The sequence below is a fragment of the Coenobita brevimanus genome, chromosome 51 (assembly GCF_032717465.1).
Source record: "Coenobita brevimanus isolate Jiangsu-jjx chromosome 51, ASM3271746v2, whole genome shotgun sequence".
NCBI lineage: Eukaryota > Metazoa > Arthropoda > Malacostraca > Decapoda > Coenobitidae > Coenobita > Coenobita brevimanus.
In genome coordinates this window covers 20145526-20158204 of record NC_137004.1, presented here as the reverse complement: position 1 = coordinate 20158204, position 12679 = coordinate 20145526, and the positions used below count along the sequence as shown (strand labels likewise).

Sequence of the window (12679 nt, the reverse complement as noted above, 5' to 3'; positions counted from 1 at the left end):
TACTAATCTTTTCATATCTCTCTTCCTTTCTACATATAACTTTCTCTTCCGCCTCTCAACTTCTTCCATACCCCTATTTCTCATCCATTCATTGTATGCTTTCTTCTTTTGTGCCACAGCCTGTCTCCCTTCTTCATTCCACCATGCAGTTCCATGCACCCCCTTCCATCTTCTCTTCACCCCACACACCACATCACATGCTGCACATATTTCTTCTGTGAATATCTTGCACACACCTTCCACATCCCCCATTTGCTTCAGTTCATATTTACCCAATCGTTCCTCTACGTCTCTCTATTATATTCTGCCATTTTCTCATCCTTTTGTAACCTTTCCACTCTCCTTGCAACTGCTTCCTCCCGTCCTTCCCTTCTTCTGTTTCTCCATCTTACTTGGATCTTCATTCTGGCCACCACCAAGTAGTGGTCAGAAAGTCCACTCCCCCAACCTCTATGAGCTCTTGCATCCATTACGCATCTTCGCATCCTTTCATCCACACACACATTATCAATCATTGCCTTCCTTTCATTCAGTTCACCACCCACCCTTCTCATCACTCTCCATGTATTAATGTGGATCACTGTGTGCCTGAAGAGGGTATTGGCTATCACCAACCCCCTCCCGGCACAAATGTCCACTGATGCACTTCCGTTCTCATCTTTCTCACCAACTATTCCATCCACTTTCACATTCGCTACTTTACCATTCATCAATCAATCAATCAATGATTTCCTGTGGCACCCTCGGGGATGCATAGGGCCTCGATGAACTCACACCACCACATCCTATCTTGTGCTAACTCCTCAAGATCTCCCCAACACTCATCTCCAGCTTCCCGTCTCATTGTCCTCACCCACGTCTCTTTTGGCCTTCCTCTACCTCTCCTACCAAGTGCCACCCACCCTGGTGTACCTCGTACTATTCCCTGTCTCCTATACACATGTCTTAGCCACTTCCATCGTGAGAATCTAACATATTCATCGATCGGCTGCACTCCCATTATTTCTCCAATTCTACTATTTGGTATCCTTTCCCACCACTTAACTCCTAATATTCTTCTAAGTGCTTTATTTTCAAACCAAGAATTTATTTTCCATAGTCACTGTGCTGTACCAAGACTCGTGTCCATAAATTAAGATACTCCTAATCATTACCTTATAAAGTTTGATTTTTGTATGCACAGAAAAATTGTTATTATTCCAAATATTTTTAAGCATTCCCATTGCCTGATTAGCCTTCTTTAACCTTTCCTCGAATTCAAAGTTCAAAGAACCATCCTTGGCTAAATAAGTACCTAAATATTTAAACCTATCAACTTGCTTTACAACCATACCTCCAATTACACATTCCTGTGCATTTTCCATATTCATATTGATTATTTCAGTTTTTCCACAATTAATAACCAAACCCACCTTGCGACCTTCACTCACCAAACAGTCCAACACTCTCTGCATCTCTTCTGGCCCATCACAAATCAAAACTATATCATCTGCATAATCTAAATCCAAAAGTTTCCTGTTCTCTCCCCAAAGTATACCTGCACCGGTTTCTGTTCCAACGCATTTCATAATGTAATCAATGACCAATATAAATAGTAAAGGCGATAGAACACCACCTTGAATTACTCCGGACTTGACTTCAAACGAATCACTCAGACAACCATCAACCATCTCTTTACAAAATGTGTCCTCATGCATGTTCATAATGACCCTCACAAACTCCTCTGGTATTCCATAATGTCCCATGATCTTCCCCATAGTCTCTCTCGAAACACTATCAAAAGCCTTTTCAAAATCAACAAACCAAAGACTTAACGGTACTCTCATTTCATTAACTTGCTGCATCAAATACCTAACTATAAAGATCTGATCATTGCAACCACGTCCCTTTCTAAAACCAGCCTGTTCATCCCTCAGAATACCCTCAACCACCAGCTCCAACCTATTTAACAACACTCTACTGAAAACTTTCAAAGCTATCGGTGATGAAGAGATTCCCCTCCAATTACCACATTCACTCAGGTCTCCCTTCTTCGGAACTTTAACAATTACACCATTCTTCCAAACTGATGGTAGTAACCCCGTCACCCATATCTTATTGAATAGCTTGTTCAAGATCGTTATTAATCTATTCCCCTCCACTTTAAACATTTCCGGAAATAAACCATCCTCCCCTGGTGCCTTATTATTCTTTAACTGTTTTACTGCTTTCTCCACTTCTGCAAGCCTCAGCTCTCCTGTTTCTTTATTTAAATCTTCCTGAGCAGACGGTATATCCTCTTCTGGTGGTATTGGTCTATTAAGAACTGTCTCAAAATGCTCTTTCCATCTATTTTTAATATCTCCATCTTTGGTCAATAAATTTCCTTCCCTGTCTCTAACTGGTATTTCCTTGCGTTTACCTGCATTACCACTCAGTTCTCTAATCGATTCATATGCTATTCATATCACCAATAAAAATCACTCTCTCATTCTTTCCAAACTTTTCCATACACACTTCCACATTTGTCTGGAACTCTTCTCTCTGCTTGCACGATCTTGGGTTGGTGCATACACGCACACAATCGCTCACATTTGTATTCCAACTTTCAGTCTTACCCACACAATCCTTGAGCCAACTGAACTATACTCACTTATGTTCTTCTTCCATCTTTGACTCACAACAATGCACACTCCTTCTTTTGCCTTCTCATTCTCATCTACTCTTGCACATATACCCCATCCATACTCCCATTCTCTCACCCTCTCACTTCCCCATTTAGTTTCAGTTACTCCACATACATCCACTTTCGCACCCTCGAGCACCTGAACACTCTCTCTCTCTTTCATCTCATCATTCGCACCCCTTACATTCCACGTCACGATCTGTACCATGTCCTTTGTCCGGTCTTTGGTCGTCACCTGTTGGTCAGTCATTGTCCGAGGCTTCTTGTTCGTCTTTTTAGTTAGCTGTTTTCCGGGGAGGGGCACTAATCCTCCGCCAACTCTTTTAGTCGCATCATACGACAAACAGGGATACTGGGGGAGTATTCTTGAAAACCCCCCTACCTCCAAGGGTAGGGGGGTTTTCAATAAAAGAAAAGTACCCTCAAGAAATCACAGTAAAGTGAACTATACTATATATAGCTGAAGGTGAAACATGCAAGGAAAGTTTTTAACAAATATCTGTCTGTCTGTCTATAGGCAGTTTTTAACAAATATCTATCTGTCTGTCTATAGCCAGACACCATAATCCCATGAGTGGTGGCTGTTTGTCTTTGAGTTAGTTGTTTTACAAGAGGAGCACTGACCCTCCGTCAGCCCACTTGTTGACATGTAGGGAACTCGTGTGTTGGTTGTATGGCTATCACCCAGCATTTTATATGATTTCCTGGCTTACAGGAAATCATTTGAACTTGTCACTCAGTGTAAAGCCACATGAAAAGGAAAGTCTATCTATAGCCAGCTGCCATAATCCTGTAAGGGATGGCTGTTTGACTTTGAGTTTGTCAAAGGGAAAGGTGAAAAAGAAGTGTGTGGTAATCATAGGGGCATCTGTCTTTTTAGTATAATAGGAAAATTGTATGGTAGGATACTTATTGACAGAGTTAGAGAAAGAACAGAGAAATTAGTTGGAGAAGAACAGGGAGGCTTTAGGAAGGGAAGAGGTTGTGTAGATCAGATATTCATTCTTAGATCTTTAGTGGAAAAGTTTCTAGAGAAGGGAAAGAAGTTGTATGTGGCTTTCATGGATTTGGAGAAAGCATATGACAGGGTGGATAGGCAAGCATTGTGGAAAGTATTAAGAATATGTGGAGTAGATGGGAAGTTGTTGAATGCTGTGAAGAGTATGTATGATGGTGCTAAGGCTGCAGTGCGTGTGGGTGGTGAACTAAGTGAATTTTTCTCTTTGAAGGTTGGGTTGAAACAGGGATGTGTCATGTCTCCATGGTTGTTCAATTTGTACATGGATGGGGTAATAAAAGAGGTACAAGGTAGGGTAGTAGATGTTGGAGTGGCTCTGGTGAGAGAGGATAGTGTTTGGAAACTCCCTGTACTGTTGTTTGCAGATGATACTGTGTTGTTGAGTGAAGACGAAGGAGAGCTGCAAGGCTTGGTGGATGAGTTTGGGAGAGTGTGTAAGAAATGGAATCTAATGGTGAATGTAGGGAAGAGTAAAGTGATGGTCTTTGAGAGAGGTGAAGTCAGTGAATGTACAGCGAGGTTGGATGGTGAGGAATTGGAAAATGTGAGTATGTTTAAGTGCTTGGGTAGTGTGATGAGTAAGGATGGGGGTTTGGAGGGTGAAGTGCTTGAAAGGGTACAGCAGGGAAGAAAGGTTGCTGGTTCCTTGAAAGCAGTGATAAGAAACAGGGAAGTGAGCATGGAAGTGAAAAAGTTACTACATGACAGTATTGTGATACCAACTCTAACGTATGGAAGTGAAGCTTGGACGTTGCTGGAAGGACACAAGTCAAGAGTGAGAGCAGTGGAAATGAATTATTTAAGAGGAGCCTGTGGAGTCACGTGGAGAGACAGGATGACAAATGAGAATATAAAGGAGCATTGTGGTGTGGATGTGGGTGTGATAGGAAGCGTTAGGAGGAATACACTGAGGTGGTTTGGCTATGTGGAGAGGATGGAGGGTGAAAGACTGATGAAGAGAGTGTATGTGAGTGAAGTGGATGGGGGAAGAGGGAGGGGGAGGCTGAGGATGAGATGGAGGGATGGGGTGGAGAGGTATATGAGAGAGGGGGGTGTGAGTTGGGAGCAGGACAGTGAAATGGCGGGGGACAGGGCGACTTGGAGGCGATTTGTTTGTGGCCACCCCAAACGGGATTGAGGCGTCTGGCAATAGATAGAGATAGATAGATAGAAGCATATAGACCTGGACAAGGTTACTCTAGAAATTTAAGACAGAGTGAGCAGTTGCTTGCCCTAAAAAGTTTATAATGCACAAACCCATTCTTCCCTTCTGTGCAGGAGAGCCTTAATGCTACATCAGTGACCATCAGTGGCCTGAGCCCAGTCACCACATACAGGTTCCAAGTCTTCGCAGAGAATGGAGTGTCTGACCAAGCACGTGACCCACAATATCTTGATATTACAGTTACCACAGAGGCCTCAGGTAAGTCGCAGTGAAGTATTTGTGTGCAGGCTACATATGTAGATAGAACTACTGTACTTTGTTTGATCACCAAGTGAGATAACAGTGCATATTGAGGAGCTTTCTTGTTTTATTAAATGTTATAGATGTATATGTACCATATCTTATAGAGTGGTAATAATAACTGTACATAAAAATAAGACAGTAATTTTAAAATTTCCACTAATTATGTGCTAAAACCTGATATGTAAATGCATAAATTTTGAAGGGATAGTGCTTAAAGAAATTTTCTGTGCTGTTTAGATATCAAACCATTTGATGAATTTAGTAATTTTTAGAAGTTATCAGTGATGTCATGTTCATCCCAGTTATTGTAAGCAACTTTGGAATTATACTTACACGTAGGAACATTAGCTTAAGATATGTAAATATAGTAATGGAGAACAAATGTTTTTTGATAGAGCTTCTAGAGCTAAAAGATCTAGATGATTACTGCAAAACAAATCGCAAAATGTTGGAAAATCAGAGGACAGTATTGAAAACTGCTGATTTCAGTAAGTTTGATTCTGTATTTTAACTTAGGATTTGTGCATTTACCATTCTCAGATTAATGTCAGAATATAACATTGGCTTCAACCTATTATTTAGCTTGTGATTTGATTTGCATAAGTAATAGCACTTTTAGTCTGGGTATTTACACTATTACAGCTGATTTCTATGTACCTATCTATCTATTGCCAGACGCCTCAATCCCGTTTGGGGTGGCCACAACAAAACACCTTCACGTCACCCTGTCCCCCGCCATTTCACTGCCCTGCTCCCAACTCACACCCCCCTCTCTCATGTACCTCTCCACCCCATCCCTCCATCTCATCCTCGGCCTCTCCCTTCCTCTTCCCCCCTCCACCTCACTCACATACACCCTCTTCGTCAGTCTTTCACCCTCTATCCTCTCCACATGGCCAAACCACCTTAGTGTGTTCCTCATAATGCTTCCTATCACATCCACATCAACACCACAACGCTCCTTTATATCCTCATTCATTAGCCTGTCTCTCCATGTGACTCCACAGTCTCCTCTTAAATAACTCATTTCCACTGCTCTCACTCTTGACTTGTGTCTTTCCAACAACGTCCAAGCTTCACTTCCATACGATAGAGTTGGTATCACAATACTGTCATGTGGTAACTTTTTCACTTCCATGCTCACTTCCCTGTTTCTTATCACTGCTTTCAAAGAACCAGCAACCTTTCTTCCCTGGTGTACCCTTTCAAGCACTTCACCTTCCAAACCCCCATCCTTACTCATCACACTACCCAAGTACTTAAACATACTCACATTTTCCAATTCCTCACCATCCAACCTTGCTGTACATTCACTGACTTCACCTCTCTCAAAGACCTTCACTTTACTCTTCCCTACATTCACCTTTAGATTCTGTTTCTTACACACACTCCCAAACTCATCCACCAAGCCTTGCAGCTCCCCTTCGTCTTCACTCAACAACACAGTATCATCTGCAAACAACAGTACAGGGAGTTTCCAAAATACTATCCTCTCTCACCAGGGCCACTCCAGCATTCACTACCCTACCTTGTACCTCTTTTATTACCCCATCCATGTACAAATTGAACAACCATGGAGACATGACATCCCTGTTTCAACCCAACCTTCAAAGAGAAAAATTCACTCAGTTCACCATCCACACTCACTGCAGCCTTAGCACCATCATACATACTCTTCACAGCATTCAACAACTTCCCATCTACTCCATATATTTTTAATACTTTCTACAATCCTTGTCTATCCACCCTGTCATATGCTTTCTCCAAATCCATGAAAGCTGCATACAACTTCTATCCCGTCTCTAGAAACTTTTCTACTAAAGATCTAAGAATGAATATCTGATCTACACAACCTCTTCCCTTCCTAAAGCCTCCCTGTTCTTCTCCAACTAATTCCTGTGTTCTTTCTCTAACTCTGTCAATAAGTATCGTTCCATACACTTTTCCTATTATATTAAGAAGACAAATGCCCCTATGATTACCACACACTTCTTTTTCCCCTTTTCCCTTGTACAAGGGAATAATTATACCTGACTTCCAATCCTCCGGGACTCTACCTTCCTCCCAGGCCAATCTGCACATCTTCCACATCCATTCTACTACAATCTCTCCCACATGCTTCAGCATTTCACCACACACTCCATCAATTCCTGGGGCTTTCCCCAATTTAACTTTCTTCATTGCTTCCACAACTTGCATCCTACTGATTTCTTCCTGTCTTCTCACCTCCCTCCTTCTCCCAGCCATTCCCCAGTTACTCACATTACTTCCATCCTGTATGTTCAACAATTCCTTAAAGTGTTCTCTCCATCTGCTCACTTTTTCTCCCTTCTCCATTAGTAATCTACCATTTTTATCTTTCACTCCCCTGCTAACCTCACTTGCACTCTGTCTTACTCTTTTCACCTCTTTCCAGAACATTTTCTTACAGTCCGTCCACTTTACACTCAAATTCCTTCCAAATTCCTCATCCACTCTCTTCTTACTCTCTCTTACTAATCTTTTCACCTCTCTCTTTCTTTCTACATATAACTCTCTCTTCCGCCTCTCAACTTCTTCCATGCACCTATTTCTCACCCATTCATTGTATGCTTTCTTCTTTTGTGCTACAGCCTGTCTCACCTCTTCAGTTCACCCCACTGTTCCTTGCGCCCCCCTCCGTCTTTTCATCCTCCCACACACCACATCACATGCTGCACATATTTCTTCTGTAAATATCCTGCACACACCTTCCACGTCCCCCACATGCTGCAATTCATATTAGCTCAGTCGTTCCTCCTCTTCTCTCTTATACTCTGCCTTTTTCTCATCCTCTAGTAACATTTCCACTCTCCTTGCAACTCCTCCTTCCTCTCGTCTTTCCCCTTCTTCTATTTCTCCATCTTACTTGGATCCTAATTTTGGCCACCACCAAGTAGTGGTCAGAACGTCCACTCCCCCAGCCTCTATAAGCTCTTGCATCCATTACACATCTTCGCATCCTTTCATCCACACACACATGATCAATCATTGCCTTCCTTTCATTCAGTTCACCACCCACCCTTCTCATCACTCACCATGTATACCTGTGGATCATATTATGCCTGAAGAGGGTATTGGCTATCACCAACCCCCTCCCGGCACAAATGTCCACTAATGCACTGCCATTCTCATCTATCTCAGCAGGCACACCCCACTCACCAACTATTCCATACACCTTCACATTCCCTACTTTACCATTCATATCACCGATCAAAAACACTCTCTCATTCCTTCCAAACTTTTCCATGCATACTTCCACATTTGTCCAGAACTCTTCTCTCACCCTGCTAGCACGATCTTGCATTGGCTCATACACACACACAATCACCCACATTTATATTCCAACTTTCAACCTTACCCACACAATCCTTGACCCAAGTGATCCATACTGTCTTATGCTCATCTGCCATCTTTTACTCACAACTATACATACTCCTTCCTTTGCCCTCTCATTCTCACCTACTTCTGCACATATAAATTGCATTGTTAGTATGATTTATAAAATTTTTTAGTGTCCTGTCTGTTTATCAGTCGTGCTGATGCCTTGCTCCTGTCTAGGAACTACCCCACAGGGATGATCATATTTTTTTGGATGATTTGCAAGGTGCCATTGCATGCGGCAAAGTAAAGTCTGAATATAATGGATTAGAAAATATTGTATAACTTAACTTCCTGTAATGTTGACCCCAGTAGAGCAGATATTGCAGGGAAACATACGTCACTGTCATTTACCAGACTTTTCGCTCACTGTCCACTCACTCGATGTAGTGCTGCTCTCGAGTGTCTGCCCTTTCCTCTCCATCCTTATTTCCTTCCATCCTTCTCTGTCTTTCTTTCCTTCATAGTTTCCTTGTCCTTCTGCCTACAGGTGACTTTACGCTCCCTCTTCTGTCTTTCTTCCCTTCATTCTTTCCTCTTCCTTCTGCCTGTGGGTGACTCTGCACTGAGTGACAAGCCAAATGATTTCCTGTACACCAGGAAACCATTTTCTACGCTGGGTGGTTACCATATAACCAAATTTAGGTGCCTAGTGGTTTAGAGGGTTATTACAGCGCTCCGATTGAACCGATGAAGATTTACATCCAAGGGGTGGTTGGGGTTTATTGCTCACATAATGCCACTGAGGGATGACTGAGGCTGGTCACCCTAATTTTAAATGACAGGACCAACTTGCCTAGCCCTGGAATCCTACGCTCCTCATGGGGCAACATAGGATTGGATACTGGATGGATGAATGAATGAGTTTACTTTGATGTGTATACATATTAGCCTGTACTGTATTCTTGTAAGTAGATGATCAGGATCAGTTATGAGAATGTAGATTACTATTGAAGAGTGATTAAAAAAAATAAAATCCATATTTCCATCATGTTAAGTTATATCAACGATTTTTATTATGAGTTTATGTTTGTGTTGTTTTGGTGATCTAGTAACATTGTCCCTCTCCCTCCCCCCCTCCCTCCCTGGTGACGTTTGCGGTGTAGGAGGCTATGTAGTGGTGGGCTCGGAGGCTGAGGGTGGGTGGTTGCTGCGTATGTTTGTCCTCTGCTTCATGCTTTTATTCTAATCCTTTGCCTAGTCGTTTTCCACTTTGATTGCCCATTTTCTTTATCTTGTTCATCATAATCAATTCAGCATGTCCATGCTAAATGTTATATTTGTGTCATATAGAGGTATAGTTTTGTTTTATACAGTATTAACCCTGTCAATTTTTTTTTTTTTTTTTTTTTTTTTTTTTTTTGATCTCAGGAGATATTTCACAAAGTGAATGGGTTATATCATGTCTTCACTAACTCCTTCATTACAGACAGGCTCTCCTGAGTGTATTGTAGTAAAGAAGTCTAATGTTATTAAGATCAAGTGGGAAAAGGAAATCTGTGTACTGAGGGGGTTAAAATTGTAGTACTGTAGTTTCATGTTATGTACTATATTTATTCCAATTATAATGTGTGAATTCTGGAAATGGTTTTATGTTCATCATTTCTGTCATTTCCATTCCCAAATCCTATATTCTTTTGTAGTGGATATTTTGTTTGATTTCCATAATTGAAGTGGTAGTTGTTGCATACTTTTCCTTTATTCCCCTGTTTATTAATGCATGTTGCTTTAACCCCTACACCGCGGGCTTGTTTACCAATGACTTGCGTGTGCCGCGGGGTTATTTGGGCTCCGACAGACTCTCAAAAAATATTTGCCAAAAATCAGTTATTAGTCCTAGAATAATAAAATTACATATGCTTATGGCACATACCTTCAGCTTTCTCCTGGAATGATTGTTGAGCCTTCGTCGGTTACCGTAGGACTTGTGGAGACCTCTGAAGTAGGGTAACGAAGTCTCCACTTTACACTTCCCGACAACCCGTAATATGATTACCACAGCCAGATACAAACACTATAAACACTATTCTACAATTTTCAAGTAGTTTGGGATCCATACTCAAAAAACACTGTGAAAGCAATGGAAATTACGAGCGCGTCTGATCGTCGCACTGGCACTAGTTCGCTCATGGTAGTCTGTCATTTATTATTCATAAAACCCCTCACACTTTATATTTCTATTACTATATAACGCTTATATATATCTACAGTCTTTATCCATAAGTTTCCTTCAGTAGTATTAGTTTATTGTCACTGTAGGGATTCAATTTCTTTCAGTAAAATACGTAGCATTCACTTTCTCGTCCTGTATACTGGCACTGAGAGTGAATGTCACTTTCATCTTCACTCTCATAACTCATAGCATTCAGACATGCTAGAGTGAAACTTTCACTTTCATTACTCCTAGGGTATATACTCGTATTCTTATAATACTACTCATTTACATTTCTATTTACGTTCTCTATTTTATTTACGTTATTTACATTTCTATTTTATTTACACTGTGTTATGCACTGTCACTTGAAATAACTTATAAAACTATTTTCCATTGTTCACGTATATTTACATTCATTACTTTCACTTGCTGTTTACACATTATTTACACATTATTTACAATTCCACTTGCACTGTTTTACTCAATAGAAAGATCGTAGTCACTCTTTTATCAATTGTCAGCCCTTTACCTCTTTCCACACGAGGTTTAGTAGGGGGTAAAGGTCACAGGGCCCTTGCATGGGGGTGAAAAAAGGCCCTGAAGTCAGCAAGAGGATGAGCCGTACCTCCTCTTCGGAATCTGAGAGAGAACTGCTAGGAGGGCCGGCCCGGGTTGAGAGGCCTACTTGAGGGTTATTCAGCACAACCAACGTAGCTCTTGAAACAGCTAAGCCTAGCACTGATATGATTGGCAGGAAATCTAGACAATACATTATAAATTTGGTAGTTCCAGGTGAATGTAAATATCATTTAGGCTTCTCCCTTCCCTTCTTACATGTATATTTATTACGAAAATAGATTAGAGGCCTACTTAAGAGATATATAATCAGAGCTACCAATGTTAAATCTTGAAACAGCTTTGTGTAGCACTGATATGATTGGCAGGAAATGTAGACAATACATTATAAATTAGGTAGTTCCAGGTGAATGTAAATATCACTTAGGGTTCTCCTTCTCTCCTTACATGTATATTTATTACGAAAATAGATTATACGGCATATTTCAAGGGGAAAAAAACAGCGAAAATTAGCGAACGAGTGCACGTGAGGTGTTGTCAGGTGATAATTAGCCAATTCCAGGTGTATGGCACTCTCACTTACCTGATTTCTTTCTTGTATATATTATTTGGTATAAGAATACGACATAGGGCTTATATCAATGGATGAAATCAGTGAAAAATTCCAGGGAAGATTTACTTAGCGTAGCATGGCCGGGCAGGCGAGAGGATAGGGTAATGGAGTGGGGGTAGGGAGGGGAGTCAAGAACGGGGAGAAATGGCTAAATTGTCAACAATGGATGGGAGTACAGATGAGATTAGGAGTGCTGACTAGTGTTGGACATTGTCAGTACTGATAGATGATACAAGCCCCCACTTGAAAGCCCGGGTGAATTCAAAATAACACAGAATCACAAAAGCGACGCCCCGCGGTATGATCCCTTGCTCCCAAGCGTCACGAAAGTGACGCCCCGCGGTTAAGGGGTTAATTATTGTAATGTTTTTTTGTTTAGAGTATTTTAACTTTTAAATGGTAAGTTGAGGACATCTCTTTTCTTTAATGTAAGTACTGTAATTCTTTTGTCTTTTCAGTCAAGCTTTGCTTATTTTTCCCCTTCTGCCTTCTAGTATTTCATTTTATTATATCATTTCCAAGTGTGTTATTAACTATTTCTGAATTATGTGAGAACTCTTATTCTGCGCGTCTAGTGCTCTGTAAATTAATTTGGCGCAGAAGTTCAAAGACATTTTATTCATCAGTGGGTGAAATGATCTGAGGTTTAACATTATAATGTTTTCCCCTCTGTTTGATATCTGTCTATTGTTCCTACAGACAGCATTAATTTTTTTGTTTCTTTTATTGCTTAAGCTGTTTCTGCATGCACTACTAATTACTGCTAGTGCTATATATTTTTTTGT

At 40.9% G+C, this 12679-nt stretch overlaps 1 protein-coding gene across 1 annotated transcript in view; it reads left to right on the top strand.

Annotated features, from left to right (window-relative positions):
* Window positions 1–12679, top strand: part of Eph (Eph receptor tyrosine kinase) — a 287254-nt gene that overhangs the window by 63076 nt on the left and 211499 nt on the right. The window contains exons 6-7 of the mRNA XM_080272697.1: window positions 4962–5106; window positions 9657–9689. Of these exons, the coding sequence (XP_080128823.1) occupies window positions 4962–5106; window positions 9657–9689 (178 nt within the window). The remainder of the gene's footprint in view (window positions 1–4961; window positions 5107–9656; window positions 9690–12679) is intronic.